We start from the raw sequence: 26595 nt of genomic DNA on the forward strand, positions 1-26595 counted from the left end.
CGCATGCCATCCTGGCATGTTGCTAAATGCTACCGCCATGCAGTAGCACTGCTCGGTCACTGCTGGAGTACTGGCTATTCTTTGTGTTTACTGTCCCTGTTAATATATATCGACACGAGTATCGCATTAGACTAATATGGAGCTGTTTTATCAAACTGGCACGTAAAATCCGCTTTAAAAATCATTTTGTTTTTAACAAGAAATGAACCGACACTCTCTGTCGCCGCTGAGCATTGCGTGAGTGAAAGACGTGATGAGCCGCATTTGTTTGGGCTACAAACTGCGAAAACGAAATTGTTAATATCTACCGAAACAAAAAAGAGAAAGCTGCTAACTACTCTTAGGAGGGAAACCAGTTATACCATGTATTTGTAGTTGCAGTTTGTCTTTTACCATGCTAAGCATATCTTCCGTTGTCTGTCGTGGTCGAAAGATGGCACTGTTGTTGGTTTCTCCTAGAAGTCTCGCAATTTTGACTGAATGATCTTCTTTGCAAATGGTTGTACACTCGTTTACTTCAGTACACGTCCAATACGTGCTTCACTGTAGGCAAAACATTTTTAAAGTATTGTCACTCAACTGGAAGATTGTCTTTGTCACAAATGACCCATATGTCGTGTGAACTAGAGTTATTAGAATAGTGTACTGCTGTGCTGGATGATGGTATCTCATTACATTTAGACCTCATGTTTTAAGGTACCATCTGCTTTTATTTATTAGCATGTCCTTTGCTGAAGCTGATTTTTTAATTTTTCTGTAGTTTCTTATCAACTGTCATTCGTGTACTGGACTGTAAATGGTGGCACGTAAAATCCGCTTTAAAAATCATTTTGTTTTTAACTATATATGACGGTAGTACCTGTTCCTGAAAGAACAGTTACCATAGATGACCATGCAGCTTTACTAGAATGAAATGATAATTAAAAGGACACCCCAGCTGCAAACAGGCGTTGATATACTTCATTGAGGACATGTTGAAAATGTGTGCCCCGACTGAGACTCGAACCCAGGATCTCCTGCTTACATGGCAGATGCTCTATCCATCTGAGCCACAGGGACTTATCCCTTGCACGCTCCCCATGAGATGCACATTCCCAACATGTCCACACCACTACATTCGTAGTGCGCCTAATAGGTGTTTGCCAATCATACTCATTACTCGTGGCAGATTTATCTACCAAGTCCCGTACGAGTTCGGGCATAGCGTGTGCGTTTGCACAAGAAGGTCAGTGGCTGGGAAGCCATATGTTAACTATATATGACAGTAGTATCTGTTCCCGAAAGAATAGTTACCATAGATGACCATGCAGCTTTACTAGAATGAAATGATAATTAAATGGACACTCTAGCTGCAAACAGGCGTTGATATACTTCATGTAAGCATGAGATCCCGGGTTCGAGTCCCGGTCGGGGCACACATTTTCAACATGTCCCCAATGAAGTATATCAATGCCTGTTTGCAGCTAGGGTGTCCATTTAATTATCATTTCATTTTGTTTTTACTTCATTTTACTAATTTTGTTGTTACTTCTTCTGCTCCAAACATCACACTAAATAATGTCAGAAACTAATTCGTGTCTGCATAGCTACAGGGCATGAATTTTCTGTGGATAATCATTCAGTGTTCCTATTGGTCCTAATGATGAAAGTTCACATGTAGGTACACTGTGTAAATGCCACTAACATCAACTGAAAGCTTAACTTAGGTGTGTTGATGACATCTTTTTATTTATTTTTTTTTCAGCTTCTAAACTTACTTTCATTGCTGTGCTGCTGTTGGTATCAGCAGTTGTATGTGACTCAAAACCAGCTATGAGAACACCATTGGATGCCATCGACACATGCCTCTTCACCTGTGACTACTGTTACAAGGTTAGTGATGAAATAGTGTTATAGGTTTTTATTTTACAGCAAAGACCAGTTGTCTCCATATGGTTCTACCAGTGACTAGTAGTCAGCACACATGTGGATCCAGGCCTATTTCCATGTCGGGGCAGAAGTCATTTCTGAAGAAAGCACTTTCTTACTCTGCCTTAATTCTAATATTCACTAATTTCAACTATTGTTAGTTAATGAGATGTGCAGCAAATGATTTTTTATCCACATCTGTGCTTTATTTAAGAGTTTGATTGTATTAGATTTAAAGAGGTGATTTAACACATTAAGTGCATAACACATGTTTGCATTAATCATCAGTATCAATGTAACCATGCAAAAATGAAGGTTTTAAGTTCTTGTAACTCCATTACTTGGTTGCCTTTTGTTTAAAAATATGAAGTCGACACCATTGATTTGATTTAATAAGCACAGAGAGACAAGAACAACAGTGATCTTAGTCCACTGTTGCCCATGCCAAAACTGAATTTATTGGGCAGTTTCACTCTATGTGATCCTGGTAAACCTAACCGGTTTATACCTTTAAAGAGTAGTAGGAAACTGTTATTGGATCTTTATTACACTCTGTTTCATTGACTTGATGACCCAAATATTCTGTCTCTTTTGCCTGTCATTGGAAGATTAGATATGGTGTAATTTCATCCTCTTCACCACACAGTCTACACTTAGGGGCTGCTTCTACTATACCCATCGTGTGCAGGTGTTACCTAAAGTTCCCATGACCATTCATAACTGCTACAATGAGTTTAACCAGTCTCCTGTTCAAGTCCAGGACTAAAGAATTTCTCTTAAAACATGGTTTTGGCATCATTAGCTTTCAATGTTTATGTTTTCAGATCATAGTACAATTTTTACATGCTACCTATATTAGATTTTACCAAGGCCTTAGTGATGATTAGGTTCCAGTCCAATAAATGGACTCATTGCATCTGTCCTGGCCAGCCTATCAGCTCATTCATTACCACCAATTCCTGAGTGACCAGTGACCCACAGCTAGTTTATCCTGTTGCTTACTCCTTGTCTCACAAGGGCTTCATGGTATCCTGCAACGATCTTTGATCTCATTGCAGAAAGGTTGATGGATATTTCAGAGCTGCTTGGCTATCGATAAATGTAGTTGCTATGACCCTTGTAGCATGTGCACAAATTCTCCTCTGCACACACACTGATAGTGAATGTTTCCACCTGGAATACTGTGGTGAGCTTTCCTTCATAGATCACTCTCTCTAGTCTAGCCATTTACCCCATCCGCAATGCCTTAATCTGCCTTTGACTCATCAGTAAACCAGACTCTGCCTTCTGAACAGTATCATGGTTCATTCTTCCATTGCTTCCTTCTTCCAACTGTTACTGTGAAAGGTTTAACGAAGTTTCTGGAGGTTACTGTATGGTCAGTTAGCATTTCCCTGACCATTCCTATATTTATCACACTCACTATATCAGTGTGAGATTCTGGACATTCTAATGGTATCCAGTTATTTCCACTGTTTAACCTGTATGCCCCCACTGCTGCATCCACTGTAACCCAAAGGTGTAATGCAGGCATGTCCAGCATAGTCTCCATCGCAGCATTGGGTATGCTGCTATTTCTGTCTGTTATGGGTAAGCAGGCCAGTCTCTACACATTGCCAAGCACCTTAGCTTCTTTCCTACTTTTTTCCACCATAATGTAGCCCCATAAATTGTCTCAGGAATTATTACAGTGATGTATATCCAGTACTTACTCCTGGGGTTTAGATCCTAGTTTTTAGATCCTAATTTTACCATGGACCATTCTAGTACTCATAAGAGTATCTTTTTCCTTGGAACATATATTCTTCATATAAGAGGTCCATAATATTTTGCGCCTATGATTACCCCTAGATACATCACTACCTCCTTGAATGGCAGAGTTCTGTCAAGGAGCTTGAGATTCCAGTAGGTTGATGGATATGCTTCCCCATAAATGGTACTACAACTGTTTTCTTTGGATTGACCCTTAGATCCTGTTTTCTGGAGTTTTGCACAATGTTCAGTGAGTTTTGAGCCTTTGTTGTAACAGTACTAGAAAATTTGCCATGTATTATTATGAGTAAATCATCTATGTGTCATTGACAACAGTAGCCTCTAGTATTTCAACTGATCAATGACTTCATTCTCCACTAGGCCCCACAGTTTACATTTAGAGGAACCTCAGTCAACTTCTTTTCCCTAGAGTGAACATTAAGCAGTTTTTATAAAGTCCTTAGAAGAAAGGACACACTGACCAGACTCATATCCTTAGTGTGACCAATTCTCCCTGACTTTGGAATCAAAACAACCCTCCATTTCCTCCAAGCATTAGGAATGATTCCTGCTGCTAGACTGATCCTAAACAGTCTACTTGGGAATCTAATGAAACCGTCTCCTGTTTGTTGCAGTAGAGTGAGAAAGAGTCCATCTGGGTCTAGTAACTAGAATGGTTTAAACACTCCCATAGCCCTCTGGATTTTCTGTTTTTTTTTTTTTATCAAGGAATTCTCTGTCAGATTCCAAGTTTTCCCTCTGATTACCTGTAAAGCAGTGCCTCTCGTGGACTTCCTCCTAGTCTATGCCAGAGTGCATCAAGCAAAGTGAGTCTCAAGTATCATATCTGGCATCTCACTCAGTGTGCTCCTTCCTGAAAGTACCTCCTGGATTAGTTGGTATACTAGTGAGGATTTTATGAAGTCTAATGCAAGTAACTGTATATTCCACTTTCTCACAGAATACCTTACAGGACGATAACTTTACTTGCTTGATCACAATGTTGTATTTGACAAGAGCCTCCTGACATTTTGCACATTTTCCTTTCTTTCTTGCAAGATTGATCAGTCTTCTTGCCTGCTTCCTTTACAATTCCAGATTGTTGTTTCACCAAGATACATTTCTGTTGGATCAGTTTTCTGAATATGAGATCATAATGGCAGATGTCACTGTGTCTGCCAGTTCCTCAAACTCTTCTGGGTTCCTTATCAAAGTTCTGACACCAGATAAGTGTAAGTTTTGGTCTTTCCTGTATGAGTCTGTCTGTTTTACTAGTATTCCTACAGGCCATGGTCAGTTTAAAACCAAATTCAACCTCAAACATAACATACATGTGGTTCTAACACCATATGCCATTGTTTGACATAATTACCAGTACTGGTATGCATTAGAGTGGACCCAAATGTTATGGGAATTACTTCTTCCCTTCTTCTACTTCTGAAGGTAGGTACCCTACCCCTATTCAAGATTTAAAATTCAAGTTGGTGCTCACCTGTGCTATTGGTGTGTCTACTTCCCCATAACAGGTCATGGGCATTGGTGTCCAGATGACCAACATTTGTTAATTCTGCCTTGAGCAGCCATTTACCAGTCGCCTCACTTCCTGAGAATGAAATTTCATTCTTAACATTTATGCATGTTCTAGAGTTCTTTAGATTTGTAGTGTAAATCAACTTACTTCTAGTTCCTCTGAGGCCTGAGATGCCTTCTTTATATAGATAGGCATCCTGGATCAGGGCCATTTCCACCTCCACTCTTCTCAGAAGATGACTCAAGGCAGCAGTTGCCCCTTTACTGTGTTGCTGGTTTGTCTGCAACACTTGTAGCTTCCAGCTTGCTGTTATGGTCACTTCTGATAGCTTTGATTATCCTGATGGTCCTGTGAGAACCTTAAGTAAAATTTCAGGTCCTATTCTCACACTGTCATGAGGGATTTTTCACTGACTTGCACTACAATGTTTGCTCATCAGAAACAATTTTTCAGCCCATTACTATTCAGTTCTCTGTCAAGACCTTCCAGTTCTTGTCCATACTTTCTTGAACAGAGTCTTAGGAGTATCCTTAAGAAGTTTTGGTACAAAAATTGATATCTTCATGGTATTAAAAAGCTCAGTTGCTTTCTTGACCAGCAGCTTCACCTCTTCCCACAGAGATATTCTGAGCACCATCCCTTTAAACCAATCCACTGTTCCCATCTCTTCATACACAGAGATAGGCGCACCTTTGCCCAGATAGGCCCTCCTACATTTGGGATCTGGACTTGCATCCTCCCCAGTCTTTTCTTGGATCTATTTACCCTGAGAAGTGGGAGTATCAGCCCACACTCTTCAATATGAGATAGTCTCTTTTTGGATGTCATAGATTCAAGACCTTTTGGTTCCCTCCATTTGTGTTTAAAAAGCCATTCTTTATTTTGTAGTTTTTTTTTTCTTTGAGGAACTTCCTCCTATAATCCTCAGTCAAGAATTTTATCTTGTCTTGGTCCAACATCTCAGTGACGATTTCCACTTCTTGCACTGGCCTATAAAGTGATTCAATAAGGGGAACAGCTTCCACTAGTTCCAGCTGCAAGACTTAGGTGTTTGAGGTCTCATTGAATCCCATAGGTATTGTTTTTGTTTTGTTCTATGCCCTCCATTTTGGTTCCATGAGAATTGGGAATTTTTTTCAGTCAACAATATGATCCCACACAGTGCAAGCCTAATTACTCAGGGAGACTGCTCAGTATCCCTGAAGCTCCATTAATGACATCAAAATCCCTCAACAGGGATTGCATCGCACCTTGTGTTGTGTATGTGGGAAACTGTTGGAGTACTATGGGAGTAGATATGGAAAAGATGAGGGGGACACTATCTGGTTCATCCATTAAGGTCTGTCTAGCATGGGAGGTCCTGCCAGAAGCTGCACTACAGCTGGCCAAGCCCTTAGCTTCATGCAAACATGTAAGCCTCTCCACACCTGCATTGTCAGTACTTTGACAAGGCTGTGTCCCGCAGAGAGGTTGACGCCACAGTCTGTTGATGGACATCTGTAAAGCTTCAAAAGAAATTTAAAAATTGTATCTTCTTAGCTACTTTTTCTACAAAGAGGAAAGTGATTTAGAGTAAAGTATTGTAAACCCCATTAATAGCATGACAAATAACCCAACTCTTTTTCATGTAGTTATTAAGCTGTCAGTAGAATGCAAATAATAGCTGCTTAGTGTAACTGAGGGAACATCAGCTCTCTTTTCTTTTAGCCTATTTAAGTAGCATATAGTAATTTAGTGATAGTAAAAAATAGTATGCAAGAGCTGCTTTTCTTTCTGTCCACGTGTACTTCGTTGCCTTCTACATAACTGAAGGTTTTTCTTTATTCTGAGATTTACAGAACATCATAACTGAAATTATAAATGTTTGTGGACAATACAGTAACCATAATTTTTTGTAGCTGGAACTATTGTGTCACAAGAATGAAACCAATTTATATGTTAGGATTATCCTTCACAGCACTTTATTTTGAATTTACTTTGATTTGGTGACTAACACATTTGATCTTCTATCTTGTTTTTCAGTTTATCTACAAAAAAATTTAAAAGAAGAATGCTGTAGCTAAATTTCATGTCATTATCCTAATTTTAAGGAGTGTTTATCAGAAACAATGAAGTTCCCATTATTTGCTTGGCTAAGTAAAAAAAAGAAAATTACATGTCATGCACAATATGTTTGACTATTAGACATTTAACTATAAATATGACATGAGGTGTTCAAAAATAAACTTAATTTTATTATTCAAATTATTTTTATATTACAGGGGAGGGTCCTGTTGGAGTGCGCAAATGAGTGCCTGGATCGTGAAGGAACAATGAATGAGAAATGGCTAATGACATGTCCATATTTTGGACAACAAGTTTACTTTGAATGAAAATAACTTTATAAAACAGACGATGTTAAGCATGTTTACAGTCTTCATTTTGTTAATTTGTTAAATAAATATAATGTCCACATCAAAGCTTGAATTCACAACTGTGTATCAAATAAATACAGCATTTCTATAAATACTCATTGTTTACTTTTATGTCACCTTCAACTTAGGTAACTACATAAATATAAGCATTGTATGAGCCATCATTTAAAATTCTAACTACAAATGTTATGTTTGGGAATCCAAGATGTGAGGACAAGATGGGTACAATAATATGAAAAAGATAACATACTGATACAGAAATATGCTATGTAAATACAATGCGGCAAAAATCCAATGGATAGCTGATGTTGGGAAAAGCATTGCCGTGATTCACACAGTTACATGTGTTACAGACAAAAGACCTTACTGTGATAGTATTACACCTATCTGTATGTGCAAATAGTATGTCATCGCCATTACACATATTTTCCAATAATTAGCACAAGGCATGAAGATGAAGAAAAAGAAATAGAAAAATCTTTTGAAGTTGAAGATATCTTAAATGTTTCCAGAATGAGATTTTCACTCTGCAGTGGAATGTGCACTGATATGAAACTTCCTGGAACATTAAAACTTTGTGCAGGACCGAGACTCGAACTCGGGACCTTTGCCTATCGCGGGCAAGTGCTCTACCATCTGAGCTACCCAAGCATGACTCACACCCTGTCCTCACAGCTTTACTTCTGCCAGTACCTTGTCTCTTACTTTCCAAACTTCACACAAGCTCTCCTGCGAACCTTGCAGAACTAGCACTCCTGGAAGAAAGGATATTGTGGAGACATGGCTTATCCACAGCCTGGGGGATGTTTCCTGAATGAGATTCTCACTCTGCAGTGGAGTGTGTGCTGATATGAAACTTCATGGCAGATTAAAACTGTGTGCGGAACACAGTTTTAATCTGCGAGGAATTTTCATCTTAAATGTTGTTTGCTTACTTTTTTCTAGCTAATCATAAAACTGTACACTGAATAACAGTCTTAAAATGTTTATTCTAAAATTACTGCACAGATAAATACACTATTAATAATAATTTAAGTTTCATGTGCTCAATCAAACTCTTTCTTTACAACCATCCTAAAGTCTACAAACAGTGCTCACACTGTTATTTCAAAAATGTGCTCTTACCAAGATGACAAGTGCTGCACACTATCAATCCCATTTCTGGCACTGAAATGTTTAGTGAACATGATTTACACATTCCATGTACCTATTCATTCTAAAAGTTATCCATTAGATTCCTGTTACATACATGGTAAGTGGTAATGTCCATTGTAAACAACCCTCTTTTTTTTTACAAGAGCCAGATAACTAACATCCATGATTAACATCAGTGTTGTCATATGTATAAGAATTTAGCAGAAGAGGATAAACGCCAGCTGTTTATTGTAACAGAGGAAGCAGTAGCATTTGTAAAACAGTTACTATACTCAGCCCCGTACTTACACATGGGCATGGACCTGGGCCCAGGGCGACAAAGTATTAGAAGTGGAAAAATCTTACAGGTGGCAAAATTTTGAGCATATAAATTTACATGTGCAGAAAAAAATGTAGCAATGGTTGTGGGAATTATTATTAGGTTCATTAGAGTTAAGTCGAAACTGTTTTGACCACACTAATGCGTTCGAGTGCACCTTTTCTGCAGTTGCCGTTGTTTCTGACTGGCCTTTTGCTATTCGATTTGTGGCCAATGGACAGCCAAAACCATGTCCCACTGATGAGAGGATTTTCTTCTGATGGTTCCAAAGCGTTTAAAACCATGCCCCAAAGAGATCATCGTGCATGCGCATAGCATAGGTTTCTGAAGCGAGCAAAGGTGTCAACTAGTGCTACAGGTGGCCAAACTACATACACACATAAAGCATTCGAGTTTGCAAAGCACTCAATGAGTGCAACAATTTCGATAGTTTGTGATACCTTAACTTGAATGAATCTGAGGGGGAAATCGTAGGTAGACATGTGGGACCCCTACATCATGCAACTGGCAGCACTAACTATGCATTGTTTTTGTGTGGCAAGGCATGAATACATCATGGCATTGATGTGGCTTGGTTTCAGTTTGGTGCTTTCATTATTGTTTGTGTGTATTTTTCCCCCATTTTGACATAACATAATCATTAATAAGGATGGTAGGAAATGTCTCTGTGGCACAGGCTACAGATAATTAGTTGAACAAAGGAAGAAGAGGGAAAAGGAAGTACGAGGGCAGTTCAATAAGTAATGCAACACATTTTTTTTCTCGGCCAATTTTGGTTGAAAAAACCGGAAATTTCTTGTGGAATATTTTCAAACATTCCCGCTTCATCTCGTATAGTTTCATTGACTTCCGACAGGTGGCAGCGCTGTACGGAGCTGTTAAAATGGCGTCTGTAACGGATGTGCGTTGCAAACAACGGGCAGTGATCGAGTTTCTTTTGGCGGAAAACCAGGGCATCTCAGATATTCATAGGCGCTTGCAGAATGTCTACGGTGATCTGGCAGTGGACAAAAGCATGGTGAGTCGTTGGGCAAAGCGTGTGTCATCATCGCCGCAAGGTCAAGCAAGACTGTCTGATCTCCCGCGTGCGGGCCGGCCGTGCACAGCTGTGACTCCTGCAATGGCGGAGCGTGCGAACACACTCGTTCGAGATGATCGACGGATCACCATCAAACAACTCAGTGCTCAACTTGACATCTCTGTTGGTAGTGCTGTCACAATTGTTCACCAGTTGGGATATTCAAAGGTTTGTTTCCGCTGGGTCCCTCGTTGTCTAACCGAACACCATAAAGAGCAAAGGAGAACCATCTGTGCGGAATTGCTTGCTTGTCATGTGGCTGAGGGTGACAATTTCTTGTCAAAGATTGTTACAGGCGATGAAACATGGGTTCATCACTTCGAACCTGAAACAAAACGGCCACACCCACTCCCCTACCAAGAAAAAGTTTAAAGCCATACCCTCAGCCGGTAAAGTCATGGTTACAGTCTTCTGGGACGCTGAAGGGGTTATTCTGTTCGATGTCCTTCCCCATGGTCAAACGATCAACTCTGAAGTGTATTGTGCTACTCTTCAGAAATTGAAGAAATGACTTCAGCGTGTTCGTAGGCACAAAAATCTGAACGAACTTCTCCTTCTTCATGACAACGCAAGACCTCACACAAGTCTTCGCACCCGAGAGGAGCTCACAAAACTTCAGTGGACTGTTCTTCCTCATGCACCCTACAGCCCCGATCTCGCACTGTCGGATTTCCATATGTTTGGCCCAATGAAGGACGCAATCCGTGGGAGGCACTACGTGGATGATGAAGAAGTTATTGATGCAGTACGACGTTGGCTCCGACATCGACCAGTGGAATGGTACCATGCAGGCATACAGGCCCTCATTTCAAGGTGGCGTAAGGCCGTAGCATTGAATGGAGATTACGTTGAAAAATAGTGTTGTGTAGCTAAAAGATTGGGGAATAACCTGGTGTATTTCAATTCTGAATAAAACAACCCCTGTTTCAGAAAAAAAATGTGTTGCATTACTTATTGAACTGCCCTCGTATTAGCCAAACACCAAAGCTACAAACATTTTTCGTTAACAGAGGACTAGATTCTCTACCTGCAAGTTCTTCCTCTCATGTGAACTCGACATCTACAAATGATACACAGTGCAGCACCAATTGTGGTGAAAGGCTCGACGATAGTGGCTCTGAAATTGCTAACAAACTTATGAACAATTCCACAGCAAGTGAACCAGAGTTGGGGCAAGGGGAAGTTTCATCAGACTCTACTGTCGATAAAGATATTTTCTTTTGGTAAATCAGAGGTAAAATGTGAGATCACGTAGTACGATACAGATTTAATCAGAATAGAAACTGTAATTCTGTGAAGCCAGATTGTGCATATTCTGATAAATGAAAATTTATTTCCAAGGTTTTGTTTGAAATGAGACATTGTCGAAAGGAGACATTGTGCAGTGTGATTACTTGATTTACTGATCCAGTAAGAGATCACTTTATTGTGCACCATGTAAACTGTTTGGGGGTTCATCCCAGTTTGCTACAAGTGGCTTTAGTAATTGGAAACATGCTAATCAAAGGGAAACTGAACATGAAAATTCCAGTGTGCATCACAATTGTGTTGTAAGTTTCAGACAAAGACGAAATTATGCAGAGTTGATAAACAATTTATTACTCAGCTACGAGAAGAAGTAAAGTATTGAAGAAATGTATTACAGAGGGTTGTGGCTGCAGTGAAAAAAACTTTCCTCAAGGGGACTGCCATTTCGAGGAGAAGAAGAACAGTTTAGTTCCTTAAAGAATGGCAATTTTATGAGTGTTTGGAGCTAATAACTGAATTTGGTCCATTCTTAGCAGCTCATATGGCTAAATATGGAAACCAGGGTAAGGAAAACACCTCATATTTGTCATTAAGCACTTGTGAAGAAATTATCTATATTATAGGGGAGACTGTAACAGAAAAGATCATACAGGAGGTAGTTGATGCAAAGTATTCCTCCACTACTGTGGATTCTACACCTGATGTTTCACTCTGTGATCAGTTAAGTTTCATTATATGATATGTAAATAAAGATGGTCAATCACAAGAGCAGTTTGTAGGATTTATGATAAATGCTGAACATACTGGGAAAGAATTGGCAGATGCTGTATTTATGTTCCTTAACTCCCATGGACTAGATATAAGCAACTGCCATGGCCAAAGCTATGATAATGCTGCAAATATGGCAGGGATATACTCTGTCCTACAACCCCAAATCAAGTCATTCAATCCCATGGTCCTCCACAGGGCTTGCCACTCTTTGACGGGTTGATGCTTGGCTACCATGGGGCCCCAGACTTTGCAATATTTTTTCCCTTCCGTGCTGCATGTCTGTCCTCTTGCTATTCTTTTTCCCCATCCCTTGGGGAACATGTCTGGGATGTTTCTGCGAATGTTCTGCATTGTCTGCCGCTGACATAAGAACAGTCTCACCTTTGTTTTTCACTTCCTTTTCCTTTCTTTGTTTCCCTTCTCCTCTCGTTCCTCCACTTTGGTGTTTGAGGTTCCTCTTTTTCTTTTTCCTCCCTGTGTGCTCCTGAAGGCCAACCCATGCATCTGACGTGTAACAGGTGACTGGGTAATGCGTAATTCCAAGCCCCGGGATGACAGGTAGGGTTCACATGTACCCCCAGATACATGTCAGGCTCAGGGAGGGGTGATTGCTGAGCTGCAACCTACCCAAAGTGCTGACTGGTCCCTCTGTCAGGTGTTCGGGAGGTGTGATCTGAGGTGTGAACAATCACCTAAGGCAGGTTCGGCCCCTTGTGAAGGGACCTCCAGTTGGAAGAAGCGTGCCTTCAGAGACACTGGCAATCATAGGGAATTATTTTGCAATCAGTCAATCATCTTCCCAATCAATATCTATGAAAAATAAACGTAAAGAGTCTAATGATTCAAAGACCCTGCCTGCTCCACCATGGTTCCTCGTGGTCTCACATACTGAAGATAGTCAGTCCTTCATGATGCTAAATCCGTTTATTATTCAGAAGGTGTTGATGTCATTACCAGCTCTGTGAAATCCTGCTTTCGTTTACGGAATGGCACTTTGCTTTTGGAGACTGCTTCTGATTCTCAAGCACAACAACTGCTTGCTGCCTCGCTTCTCCACAGCTAACCTGTTTGTGTCAAGGCCCATAGAACTTTGAATTCTTCCTGTGGTGTAATTTACACCAGGCTGCTTGATGGTCTCACCGAGGCCAAAATCGAGTCTTACCTCTCTGATCAGGGTGTCATTGCCATCCAACACGTAATGAAAAACGTTGATTCCTCCTTAGTGCCCACACACACTGTTTTTCTCGCCCTTGATAGTGGTCCTTCCATCCAAGATCAAAGCAGGCTATGAAATTATCACAGTCTGGTCATACATTCCAAACCTGATGCGCTGCTACCAGTGTCATAATTTCAACCACACTAGAAAGTCTTGTTGACACCCAGCCAAAGGTGTAACCTGTGGTAGGGATGTGCATGAAGGCAATTGTCCACCTCCTTCTCCCTCCTGTATCAACTGCAATGGCAGCCATGCCACCTCCTCTCGGGATTGTCCCATGTATTTTGATGAGCAGGCTGTCCATATCTGGGTAAAGGAAAAATTGCCTTGCCCAGTCGCTCACAAGTTACTGACTAGTCGCTGCATTCTCCTACCTATAGTTCTGTTCTTGTTTCCCCTCACTCCATCAAGGACATGGCCACACAGACATGAGACCTCTAATTCAGCTCTGAGATTGTAAAATCGTCCAGTGTCAAGGTATAATCGCCATCAAACTCTCACCTCAAGGGGTGAAGCCACAAGCTACATAACCGGTAGGCTGAAAAGGACAGAAGGAGTACTCCCATGAATACTTCCTCTGTCTCTTGAGCCAAACAAACCTGAGTCCTCCTCTAACCAGAAAGGCTTGAAGCAGTCCACCCAAGGTAAATGGTCTTCTCCTTCGCCAACTCAAAGATCCTCTTTCGCCATGTGGTACCCTAGCCCTGCTGGCCTCCCCTACATTTCTTCCTCATCATGACTCTCCTCCAATGGAACATTCATGACCTTCAGTCCGACAAAGAGGATGCACTGCTGCTTTTAGCATTGCAGCGTTTCCTTGTACTCTGCCTTCAGGAAACGAAATTGCGCCCTCAAGACTGCTTTGAGCTTCACATTTCTTACTGATTCGTTTTGACCTTCCCACTGAGGTTGGCATTCCATCTCATGTGGGCATCTTGCTGCTCATATGGGATGACATTCATAGTCAATCCATCTCCTTGACTATCCATCTTCAAGCTGTTGCAGTTTGCCTTTACCTTTGCCACCTGACTTCTTCCCTCTGTACCATTTATGCCCTCCATCATTCAATGTCACCAGGGCAGACTTCCTTCAGCTTACTGGGTGGCTACCTCCACCATTTTTGCTACTCGGTGACTTAAATACACATCATCACCTTTGGGGTTCTCCCAGGATCTGTCAGAGAGGTGCCCTCTTGGCTGAGCTTCTTAATCAACTTAACCTCCTCTGCCTTAACACTGGAGCACCCATTTTCATTTCCGAATCCTTACACACCTATTCCCATTTGGACCGATCCTTCTGTGCTGCCCAGCATGCCCATCATCTTGAGCGGTCCGTTCTTTCTGACACCTACTCAGGAGAGCATTTCTCGTGTGCTATCCGTTTGCTGACTCCTACCCCATCTGTGTGCACGCCCAAATGGCAGCTTACTAAGGCTGACTGGCAGCTTTACTCCTCCCTGGTGAGTTTCAAAGAACAAGATTTCCCCAGTTGTGAAGACCAGGTGAAGTACCTCACAAACATTATCCTTACTGGTGCAGAACGTTCTGTTCCTCATACTTCCTCTTTACCACGTTGTGTCCCAGTCCCTTGGTGGATTGAGGCATGCCGTGATGCAATTGGCACATGGAGAGGTACTCTCAGAGTTTTTAACCATCTTCTTACAATGGCAAACTGCACTCATTATAAACAGATGCACGCAAAGTGTCATCGTGTTCTTTGGGACAGCAAAAGAGCTACCAGGATTTCAGTCACTAGTTCTTTTAAGAGTTCCACCCCTTCCTCTGTTGTGCGGCCCAACCTTCAACGGTTCTCTGGGACCAAGCTCCATTTCCCAGTTTCCAGCCTGACAGTAGCAGACGATGTTATTGTGGATCCTATTGCTATCTCCAACACATTGGGCCGCCATTTTGCAGAAGTTTCAAGCTCTTCCCACCATCACCCTGCCTTCCTCCATGGGAAACGAGCGGAAGAGGCTCAGGCAATACCCTTCTCTTCTCTGAATCGTGAGTGCTACAATGCCACCTTTACTATAAGGGGACTAGATCATGCTCTCAGTTCATCCCGATCCTCCGTCCCAGGACCAGACGCCATCCACATTCAGATGTTGCAGCACCTTTCTCTTGTGGGCAAGCACTTTCTGCTTAACATGTACAATCGCATCTGGGCAGAGGGCACATTTCCTAGACACTGGCATGAAGCCAATGTCATACCCGTACCCAAGCCCAGTAAAGATAAACACCTTCCTTCTAGCTACCACCCCATCTCTCTTACCAGCTGTGTTTGCAAGGTGATGGAATGTATGATTCATGCAGGTATGGTGGCACGAGTCTCGCAATTCTGCAGTTGACCATCTCATTACTTTGTCCACCCATGTCATGAATGGTTTTCTCTGGAAATCCCAGACTGTGGCCCCGTTTTTAGATTTGGAGAAGGCCTGCGACACCTGCTGGAGAACTGGTATCCTCTGTACTCTTTACACGTGGGACTTCGGTGGCTGCCTGCCTTGTTTCCTTCAGGCATTTTTAAAAGACCGAGTTTTCAAGGTGCGTGTGGGTTCTGCTTTGTTGGACTCCTTCATCCAGGAATACGGTGAGCCTCAGGGGTCTGTCCTGAGCGTTGTCCTCTTTGCTATCGCCATTAACGCTATAATGGCCTGTCTTCTGCCGGACATCTCCGGCTCCCTTTTTGTTGGTGATTTTGCCATCTATTGCAGTTCTCCACAGACCTGCCTCAGTGAGCGGCGTCTTCAGCGATGTCTTGTCGTCTTTGCTCCTGGAGCATTGACAGTGGCTTTCGCTTTTCCATTGACAAAAGTGTGTATGAATTTCTAGCGACACAATTGGTTTCTCCCACTATCTTTACATCTTGGGCTTGTTGCCCTTCCGTTTGTCGAAACTACTGAATTCTTGGGGCTCGCGCTCGATAGGAAACTCTCTTGGTCCTCCCATGTGTCTTACCTGGCAGTCCGTTGTCCGCAGTTCATCAGTATCCTGTGTGTCCTCAATTCTGGGGTGCCGATCGAACCACCTTCCTCCAGTTGTACCGGTCCCTTGTCCGTTCAAAACTCGACTATGGGTGATTTTTTATGTGTCTGCATGTACATCCCTCTTACGCTGTCTGAACACTATTCACCATCGTGGCATCGGTTTGACCACTGGTGCCTTCTGCACTAGCCCAGTTGAGAGTCTGTATGCTGAAGCTGTCTACCTCTGTCCTACTGCCGTGACATTCTCCTCAGCAAGTATGCATGCCATTTGTCTGTCATGCATGGCCACCCATCCAATGCCTCCTTCTTTGATGATTCCTTTGATCGCTAGTATGGGGCACATCCCTCTTCTCTATTACCTCCTGGAGTCCGCTTTTGGCACTCGCTACTGCAGCTTAACTTCACACTATCTGCACCTTTGCTGGTGGGTGTGAATCCTTCACCAACTTTGCTTCATGAAACAGCCCATGTTAACCTTGGCCTTCATTTGCTTCCTAAGGACACTACTCCAGTATCGGTCCATTGCCTTCAGTTTCACGACCTTCGCATGGAACTTCGCGATAGTACCTTTGTATACACAGATGACTCTCGGACTGCCCATGGGGTTGGGTGTACCTTCGTCATTGGCACCCGTGTCTTTCGATATCGGCTTCTGGCACACTGCTCAGTATTTACAGCCAAGCTCTTCGCCCTATATCAGGCCACAGAGTACATCTGATGACACAGCCTTTTCAATTGTGTCCTCTCCTCAGATTCACTCAGCTCCCTTCAAAGTCCACGTGCACTGTATACCACCCATCCCTTAGTGCAGCAGGTCCAGGGAAACTGTCACTTTCTCACTCTTGGTGGAGCCAGTGTGATGCTTCTGTGGGTTGCTGGTCATGTTGATCTGCCAGGAAACAATGCTGTTGACGCTGCTGCCAAGGCTGCAGTCTTTGTACCTCAGCCCACTAGTTCCAATTTTCCCTCCAGTGATCTCTGTGTTGCACTCTGTCAGGAGGTGGTGTCCCTTGGCATCGCCACTGGTCCTACCTCCATGGGAATAAGCTCAAGATTATTAAGCCTCTCCCAGCGTCTTGGACAACATCCTCTCGGCCCTCCCACCAGGAGGAGGTAATTTTAACCAGGCTGCGTATTGGGCACTGCCTTTTTTAGCCATCATCATTTGAAAAGTGGCGCTTCCCCACAACTGTATACATGTTGCACCCAAGTTTTAACTGTCCAACACTTCCTGATGGAATGCCCATTTTTTAACTGTTTATGTTCCCGCTTGGGTTTGCTGTCTGAGTTATTGGGTGTTTTAGCAAATGACATGCAGGCTGTCAATTGCGTTTTACTTTTTATCTGCCAAAGCAATATGGTGAAGGTCCTTTAATTTTTAGTTTGGACCTCTGTTTCTGTATTTTTGCTAATAACAAGACAAGAAGAAAGCCATTGAGCTGATGCCATTCTCTGTTCATATAATAATCAGTTAGCATAATTCCATACAATATTATCCTTTTTTGTAGATTTCTATTTTCAATAGCATGTTTATAATTTTGTTGCTAAATGTAAATGTTTTTCAAAATTGACTAAGTTTGTGGTTGTGGGTGGGGAGGGGTGAAAAAGTTATTGGGCTCATGGGTGTAACATTATCTAAATACGGGACTGACTGACTGCTGATTTCTGCTTTTACTATGTAATATGTAGTCTGTCTTCCCCCATGAACCATGGACCTTGCCGTTGGTGGGGAGGCTTGCGTGCCTCAGCGATACAGATGGCCGTACCGTAGGTGCAACCGCAACGGAGGGGTATCTGTTGAGAGGCCAGACAAACATGTGGTTCCTGAAGAGGGGCAGCAGCCTTTTCAGTAGTTGCAGGGGCAACAGTCTGGATGATTGACTGATCTGGCCTCGTAACATTAACCAAAACGGCTTTGCTGTGCTGGTACTGCGAACGGCTGAAAGCAAGGGGAAACTACAGCCGTAATTTTTCCCGAGGACATGCAGCTTTACTGTATGATTAAATGATGATGGCGTCCTCTTGGGTAAAATATTCCGGAGGTAAAATAGTCCCCCATTCGGATCTCCGGGCGGGGACTACTCAAGAGGACGTCGTTATCAGGAGAAAGAAAACTGGCATTCTACGGATCGGAGTGTGGAATGTCAGATCCCTTAATCGGGCAGGTAGGTTAGAAAATTTAAAAAGGGAAATGGATAGGTTAAATTCAGATATAGTGGGAATTAGTGAAGTTCGGTGGCAGGAGGAGCAAGACTTTTGGTCAGGTGATTACAGGGTTATAAATACAAAATCAAGTAGGGGTAATGCAGGAGTAGGTTTAATAATGAATAAAAAAATAGGAGTGCGGGTTAGCTACTACAAACAGCATAGTGAACGCATTATTGTGGCCAAGATAGACACAAGGCCCATGCCTACTACAGTAGTACAAGTTTATATGCCAACTAGCTCTGCAGATGATGAAGAAATTGATGAAATGTATGACGAGATAAAAGAAATTATTCAGGTAGTGAAGGGAGACGAAAATTTAATAGTCATGGGTGACTGGAATTCGTCAGTAGGAGAAGGGAGAGAAGGAAACATAGTAGGTGAATATGGATTGGGGGGAAGAAATGAAAGAGGAAGCCGCCTTGTAGAATTTTGCACAGAGCATAACTTAATCATAGCTAACACTTGGTTCAAGAATCATAAAAGAAGGTTGTATACCTGGAAGAATCCTGGAGATACTAATAGGTATCAGATAGATTATATAATGGTAAGACAGAGATTTAGGAACCAGGTTTTAAATTGTAAGACATTTCCAGGGGCAGATGTGGATTCTGACCACAATCTATTGGTTATGAACTGCAGATTGAAACTGAAGAAACTGCAAAAAGGTGGGAATTTAAGGAGATGGGACCTGGATAAACTGAAAGAACCAGAGGTTGTAGAGAGTTTCAGGGAGAGCATAAGGGAACAATTGACAGGAATGGGGGAAATAAATACAGTAGAAGAAGAATGGGTAGCTCTGAGGGATGAAGTAGTGAAGACAGCAGAGGATCAAGTAGGTAAAAAGACGAGGGCTAATAGAAATCCTTGGGTAACAGAAGAAATATTGAATTTAATTGATGAAAGGAGAAAATATAAAAATGCAGTAAATGAAGCAGGCAAAAGGGAATACAAACGTCTCAAAAATGAGATCGACAGAAAGTGCAAAATGGCTAAGCAGGGATGGCTAGAGGACAAATGTAAGGATGTAGAGGCTTGTCTCACTAGGGGTAAGATAGATACTGCCTACAGGAAAATTAAAGAGACCTTTGGAGAGAAGAGAACCACTTGTATGAATATCAAGAGCTCAGATGGCAACCCAGTTCTAAGCAAAGAAGGGAAGGCAGAAAGGTGGAAGGAGTATATAGAGGGTTTATACAAGGGCGATGTACTTGAGGACAGTATTATGGAAATGGAAGAGGATGTAGATGAAGATGAAATGGGAGATAAGATACTGCGTGAAGAGTTTGACAGAGCACTGAAAGACCTGAGTCGAAACAAGGGCCCGGGAGTAGACAACATTCCATTAGAACTACTGATGGCCTTGGGAGAGCCAGTCATGACAAAACTCTACCATCTGGTGAGCAAGATGTATGAGACAGGCGAAATACCCACAGACTTCAAGAAGAATATAATAATTCCAATACCAAAGAAAGCAGGTGTTGACAGATGTGAAAATTACCGAACTATCAGTTTAATAAGTCACAGCTGCAAAATACTAACGCGAATTCTTTACAGACGAATGGAAAAACTGGTAGAAGCGGACCTCGGGGAAGATCAGTTTGGATTCCGTAGAAATGGTGGAACACGTGAGGCAATACTAACCTTACGACTTGTCTTAGAAGAAAGATTAAGAAAAGGCAAACCTACATTTCTAGCATTTGTAGACTTAGAGAAAGCTTTTGACAACGTTAACTGGAATACTCTCTTTCAAATTCTGAAGGTGTCAGGGGTAAAATACAGGGAGCGAAAGGCTATTTACAATTTGTACAGAAACCAGATGGCAGTTATAAGAGTCGAGGGGCATGAAAGGGAAGCAGTGGTTGGGAAAGGAGTGAGACAGGGTTGTAGCCTCTCCCCGATGTTATTCAATCTGTATATTGAGCAAGCAGTAAAGGAAACAAAAGAAAAATTCGGAGTAGGTATTAAAATTCATGGAGAAGAAGTAAAAACTTTGAGGTTTGCCGATGACATTGTAATTCTGTCAGAGACAGCAAAGGACTTGGAAGAGCAGTTGAACGGAATGGACAGTGTCTTGAAAGGAGGATATAAGATGAACATCAACAAAAGCAAAACGAGGATAATGGAATGTAGTCAAATTAAATCGGGTGATGCTGAGGGAATTAGATTAGGAAATGAGACACTTAAAGTAGTAAAAGAGTTTTGCTATTTAGGGAGTAAAATAACTGATGATGGTCGAAGTAGAGAGGATATAAAATGCAGACTGGCAATGGCAAGGAAATCGTTTCTGAAGAAGAGAAATTTGTTAACATCGAGTATAGATTTAAGTGTCAGGAAGTCGTTTCTGAAAGTATTTGTATGGAGTGTAGCCATGTATGGAAGTGAAACATGGACGATAACCAGTTTGGACAAGAAGAGAATAGAAGCTTTCGAAATGTGGTGCTACAGAAGAATGCTGAAGATAAGGTGGGTAGATCACGTAACTAATGAGGAGGTATTGAATAGGATTGGGGAGAAGAGACGTTTGTGGCACAACTTGACTAGAAGAAGGGATCGGTTGGTAGGACATGTTTTGAGGCATCAAGGGATCACAAATTTAGCATTGGAGGGCAGCGTGGAGGGTAAAAATTGTAGAGGGAGACCAAGAGATGACTACACTAAGCAGATTCAGAAGGATGTAGGTTGCAGTAGGTACTGGGAGATGAAGAAGCTTGCACAGGATAGAGTAGTCTGTGTATGTGCAAGTGGCAGATCAGTACATCAGTTTAATGACACTCAATTATTAACAGTTCTCTTTACATATCCCTGAAGATTCTCTTTCAGTGTTTGATCTACAGATCACCATGAATGAATGGAACTTTATGAATAAACTTAGAGGAAGAAAACTGTTATGATACTATGTGATAGGTGACCTATTAACTTTGGAAGACATTTTACAACAGCAAACAAAATCAATATTTAATCTTTTGTAAATTTATTTTTATATATGAATTTTCAATAAGAATGGTAACAACACAGCAGTGGATTATGTTTTTCTTGAGACAACATTAGTACGTAAGTTCAGTTTTGCAGATGTTACTAATTGGTTGTCAGCCACTGAGACACTGGGCTTGATGTTGACAGACTATTTTCAAAAGGGTAATACATGGTTCTAGCAAAGGAGTTCCTGATTCCAAAATCAAATCTCTTGGAAACTTAGATCAATAGATTGCAACAAATGGTATGTTTATTGTGAAAGCTTTCAGAATTTTATGCAGAAGTTTTGAAATAATTTGAATAGCTGCTAGCAGATGGTGCTGTAATCATAATAAATAGTGTGCCACTGCTGAGTGGTCAGTTCCACTGCTGAGACACGAAAGCAAGTTAGTGTACTGAAGGAAGAGGTTCAAATCATGTCTTCCATTCAACTACATGTTTTTCTCTTACTGGAATACCACAGGTTAGGATATGGTCCTACAGCAACAAGGCACAGTTTTCAAATAAAATTTAATGTTATAAAAGGACCGATGCAAAAACCATTTGCAAGCTCTTTGCCAAATTCCACTGGACAGGCAGTGTGGCTGGTTATCTAGTGGGGACTATTGGCCCCAGGTAAACTGTAATTACTGCCGAATATGTTACCATGGTTTTTGGAATTATTCAGCATAGTCCATGGAAAACAGTTTGAAGAATTGCAGCTGGAATTGGTTTGAAGCATTCCAACATGCAGAAAATCCAAAGTCACTAGCTATACCAGTATGACCTGTGTGACAGAGGGTTGAGTTTGCAAACGAGACTCTCAAAATGATTGATAATGAAGGATTTGATGTTGGCTGCATATGGTTCACAAGTGAAGCACACTTTCACCTCAGTGGAGTAGTGAATAAACAAAACTGACAATTTTGGGGTTCTGAAAATCCCCATTTGTATGAAGCTAAACCAGTGTATTCTCCCAAAGTTAGTGTCTGGGCTGCAGCATCAGCAGAGGCATTGTTAGCCCATTTTTCATGTGAGGAAATGATCACTAATGAATGTTTAGGGTGACCAGATGCAATTGTTTAAAAAGGAGGACAAACAGCTTCAAAAAGGAGGACAAAGGAAGGAAAAAAGAAGACACATCAAACGGGCCAACTGCAGATGAGGATATCACCCGTCAGCTTTGGATAAGTCACGTGACTGCTGGGAATTCCCGGTAAAACTAGTAGTTAATTGTTACTGATGGTCAGGTGGTGGTTAACTGAGCAATATAAAAAAAATTAAAAACATTGATTGTGGTGACAGTGTGGCGTCAATTGTTTTGTTATGTCAACAACACGGAACTGTTTACAAATCGAAAAACATAAGACCATTCACCTCCCTTCATTCGACGTACTGCTACCAACACCTACAATTCAAGAAGCAGCTGATGACATGTAAACTGTATTTTAACCTTCCGAATACAAATAAATTTAATGACTATGAAACAATGAAATAAAACCATGACAGTTAATCTGTCAAGTTATTTCTTACCTTTATTCACCACTGAGACGTACGTTCCAGCTCCACATATCTTACATTCCACTTCAAATTCATTTCTCCCTTTCTTGAAAGCCGGATATTTGCAGGAAAGGACATTAGAAAATGTACACTTTCGTTTATGCATAGCCAAATGTTTTACGTAACTCACTCGGTTAAAAATTACACTCGCAAATCACACGTGCACTACAGGAAGCCAAGCCAATACAAAGCGAAGATACGAAACGAAAATTTTAGATAATCGATATTTGCATTCGCTTATAGGTTGATCAACGATAACATCGACGATTCTGGTGCCACATACTAACACCGCATTCGTGCATGTGTATCAAGAACGCTGTGCCAATAGTTAAAGTATTTAAGAAAAGAGCATAGAACAGGACGAATTGTAAATTTAACTGTATTACGCTCAACTTTGCGAAAAAGCCGTACACTCTAAAAATCCACCCGGACCCTGGACAAAGAGCTGAAAAGGAGGACATGTCCGGATTAATCCGGATGTCTGGTCACCCTATGAATGTTACATTGAAATTTTGGGACAATTTGTGGCCACACAGCTACTGGTAACATTGGAGATTCAACCAGGCACCAACTGGTTCATGCAACATGGGCCAGACCACATTGCACCAAATAGGTGTCTTGCTTTCTTGATGAATACTTTGGGAACAGGGTCATTGTATTGGATTATTGCAAATTTACTGGTGCAGCGATGGTTTTGCATACACATTCACCCGATCTGACTCCCAGAGGCTACTTTTTGTTGGGCATATTGAAACACACTGTCTATTGGAACCACCCCATAACACAGTGCGAGCTTGAATCAGTGACCTGTGTAGCATTTGTATCCTTCTCCATGGAGACACTATAGCACGTGACAGCAAATTTCATTGTTTGTTTGTGCCACCTCCACACGGCTGCTCTCTTATGAAAATCTTTGAGATGAATATAACAGAGGGAAACATTCCACGTGGAAAAAATATATCTAAAAAGAAAGATGATGAGACTTACCAAACAAAAGCGCTGGCAGGTCGATACACACACAAAAAAACACAAATATGCACACAAAATTCTAGCTTTTGCAACCAACGGTTGCTTCGTCAGGAAAGAGGGAAGGAGAGGGAAAGATGAAAGGATGTGGGTTTTAAGGGAGAGGGTAAGGAGTCATTCCAATCCCGGGAGCGGAAAGACTTACCTTAGGGGGAAAAAAGGACAGGTATACACTCGCACACACACACATATCCATCCACACATACAGACACAAGGAAAATATGTCTGCTTGTGTCTGTATGTGTGGATGGATATGTGTGTGTGTGCGAGTGTATACCTGTCCTTTTTTCCCCCTAAGGTAAGTCTTTCCGCTCCCGGGATTGGAATGACTCCTTACCCTCTCCCTTAAAACCCACATCCTTTCATCTTTCCCTCTCCTTCCCTCTTTCCTGACGAAGCAACCGTTGGTTGCGAAAGCTAGAATTTTGTGTGCATATTTGTGTTTTTTTGTGTGTGTATCGACCTGCCAGCGCTTTTGTTTGGTAAGTCTCATCATCTTTCTTTTTAGATATAAATCTTTGAGATGACTTAGTCAAAAAATCCATAAAAGTTTCAACATAAAATAAATCATCCAGTTCCTTAAAAAAATCATGATCGAGACTCTATAAATCAATGCATACTTTATTTCTAAACTTGTCAATTAAGAGAGAAAAGATGTAGTGAAAGATGTGAAATTGTAAGACAGAAATAGTAGCTGGAAGATCACTATTGGTTGGTGAAATTCTGCCAATTAAGAAAATGCATACACAATGATAGTGCAAGCTATTCTAGAATACTTCTCTATAATTTCGCATCCTTGTCAAGGAAGCATGACAAAAAATACAATGAAGGAATTAAGAGACAATTTACTAGGATTGTAACATGTCAGTATAGTCAATACAACAGTGTAACAGAGATAGTCACGGAACTTAATTTTTGGAAATATGTGGTAAGTTCCTACAGGACCAAACTGCTGAGAGCATTGGTTCCTAGGCTTACAAACTACTTAATCTAACTTAAACTAATTTAGGCTAAGGACAACACACACACCCATGCCCAAGGGAGGACTCAAACCTCTGACGGGGAGAGCTGTGCAAACCATGGCAAGGCACCTCAGGCCGCATGGCTACCCCACGTGGCAGGAAACTTAAAATAGAACTATGGAAGACAGATATCTTTGTTCTTGTGAATCACTAACAGGTAAATGCAGATAACTGATATTGTAGGCAGTATATGAAACAGTTCTGTTGTCTCCAACATACCTCTTGTGTACAAACCATTAAAATAAAACAAGTGTTACAGTGTTTGTGGGTTCTCATTTTTCATTCAGTCATTATGAAAATTAAATAGCACACAGAGTAACCCATATATATACACCTCTGACAAGTAATTTATAGTTGCTTGTGGTGAATACATGTAGATGTAAATAGTTTCATGACAGTTATGGGAAACTGATTTCTCTTATTATCGACATCATGGATTAAAGGTGCAGGACAACCTCAGTTGTATAGAAAAGAAAAGGGAATTGTCTGTGACCTTGTTGAAGAAGGCAGCTAAACATCTGGCTCAAATGTTTACGGGAACCATGAACAAATCCTGCAGATCTGATCTTGTAGCTTGATGAAGTTTTGTAAATACAGCCAGTCATCTTCATCTTCCATGCATGAAATCACAGCTCCACACCTGTTAATCATCTTCATAAGAACCAGTGAAGACTGACATATGCATCCTATACCACACTAAATACCTGGCGACATAAGTAGCATGCTGATGATGGAAGTGTGAAACTAGCTATCCAATGCGTTTGCCCCTTTCCTAATCACTCTATTGTCTACGTGCGTAAATTATGGCACAAGGTTTGAACTACACATATTTCCATAAATATTTAATAATGGAGTCCCAAAACAATGTGCTGTAGCAAAAAGTATTAAACACTCATGGAGATCCAGTAATCTGCAATAGGAGATACAATGGGTTACAAAAGAAGAGTGAAGCACTTGTGTTCACTGGAATAGTCTTCCATGATGTGTTTGACCTATATAATTGGCAACACACTTTTTAATGTCTAGCCTTCTGCAATAGTAAACTGTCCTTTACCAACTTAATGCGTGAATTCTTAGATGGTGGGTGGAAAATCATTTTAACTTGCGTTATCAAACAGTTCTGACTACCTTAGGCGACCTCCTAGTGTCTGACTTTGGCTGATGACGGCCTGTTAATCTACTGGATAGAATATCCATTTTCCTTGAACATGGGATTCAGGTGTACAAGCTTCTTACACACACTATCTTAGCTGAAAACATTATGTACTGACACACAAGTGTTCTAAACATACCCATATTTCTGACAAGTTATGACAAATTAAAGATATTAAATACAAAGCACTATGAGTTGACCTAGGATAAAATGAATGTTCCAAAGAGTCATGATTTTTCCTTTTGACTACAAAATTCAGGATAGGAAAACAACCATTTTTTTCCATTCCTACGTCT

The 26595-nt window shown here is 41.3% G+C and overlaps 1 protein-coding gene across 1 annotated transcript in view; it reads left to right on the top strand.

Moving 5' to 3' along the window:
* LOC126238032 (uncharacterized) overlaps positions 1-7638 on the top strand; it is a 107515-nt gene extending 99877 nt beyond the window's left edge. The window contains exons 2-3 of the mRNA XM_049947764.1: positions 1745-1872; positions 7453-7638. Of these exons, the coding sequence (XP_049803721.1) occupies positions 1745-1872; positions 7453-7563 (239 nt within the window). The 3' untranslated portion in view covers positions 7564-7638. The remainder of the gene's footprint in view (positions 1-1744; positions 1873-7452) is intronic.
* Positions 7639-26595: the final 18957 nt, after the last annotated feature.

The sequence above is a fragment of the Schistocerca nitens genome, chromosome 1 (genome assembly GCF_023898315.1).
Source record: "Schistocerca nitens isolate TAMUIC-IGC-003100 chromosome 1, iqSchNite1.1, whole genome shotgun sequence".
In the NCBI taxonomy this organism is placed as follows: Eukaryota; Metazoa; Arthropoda; class Insecta; order Orthoptera; family Acrididae; genus Schistocerca; species Schistocerca nitens.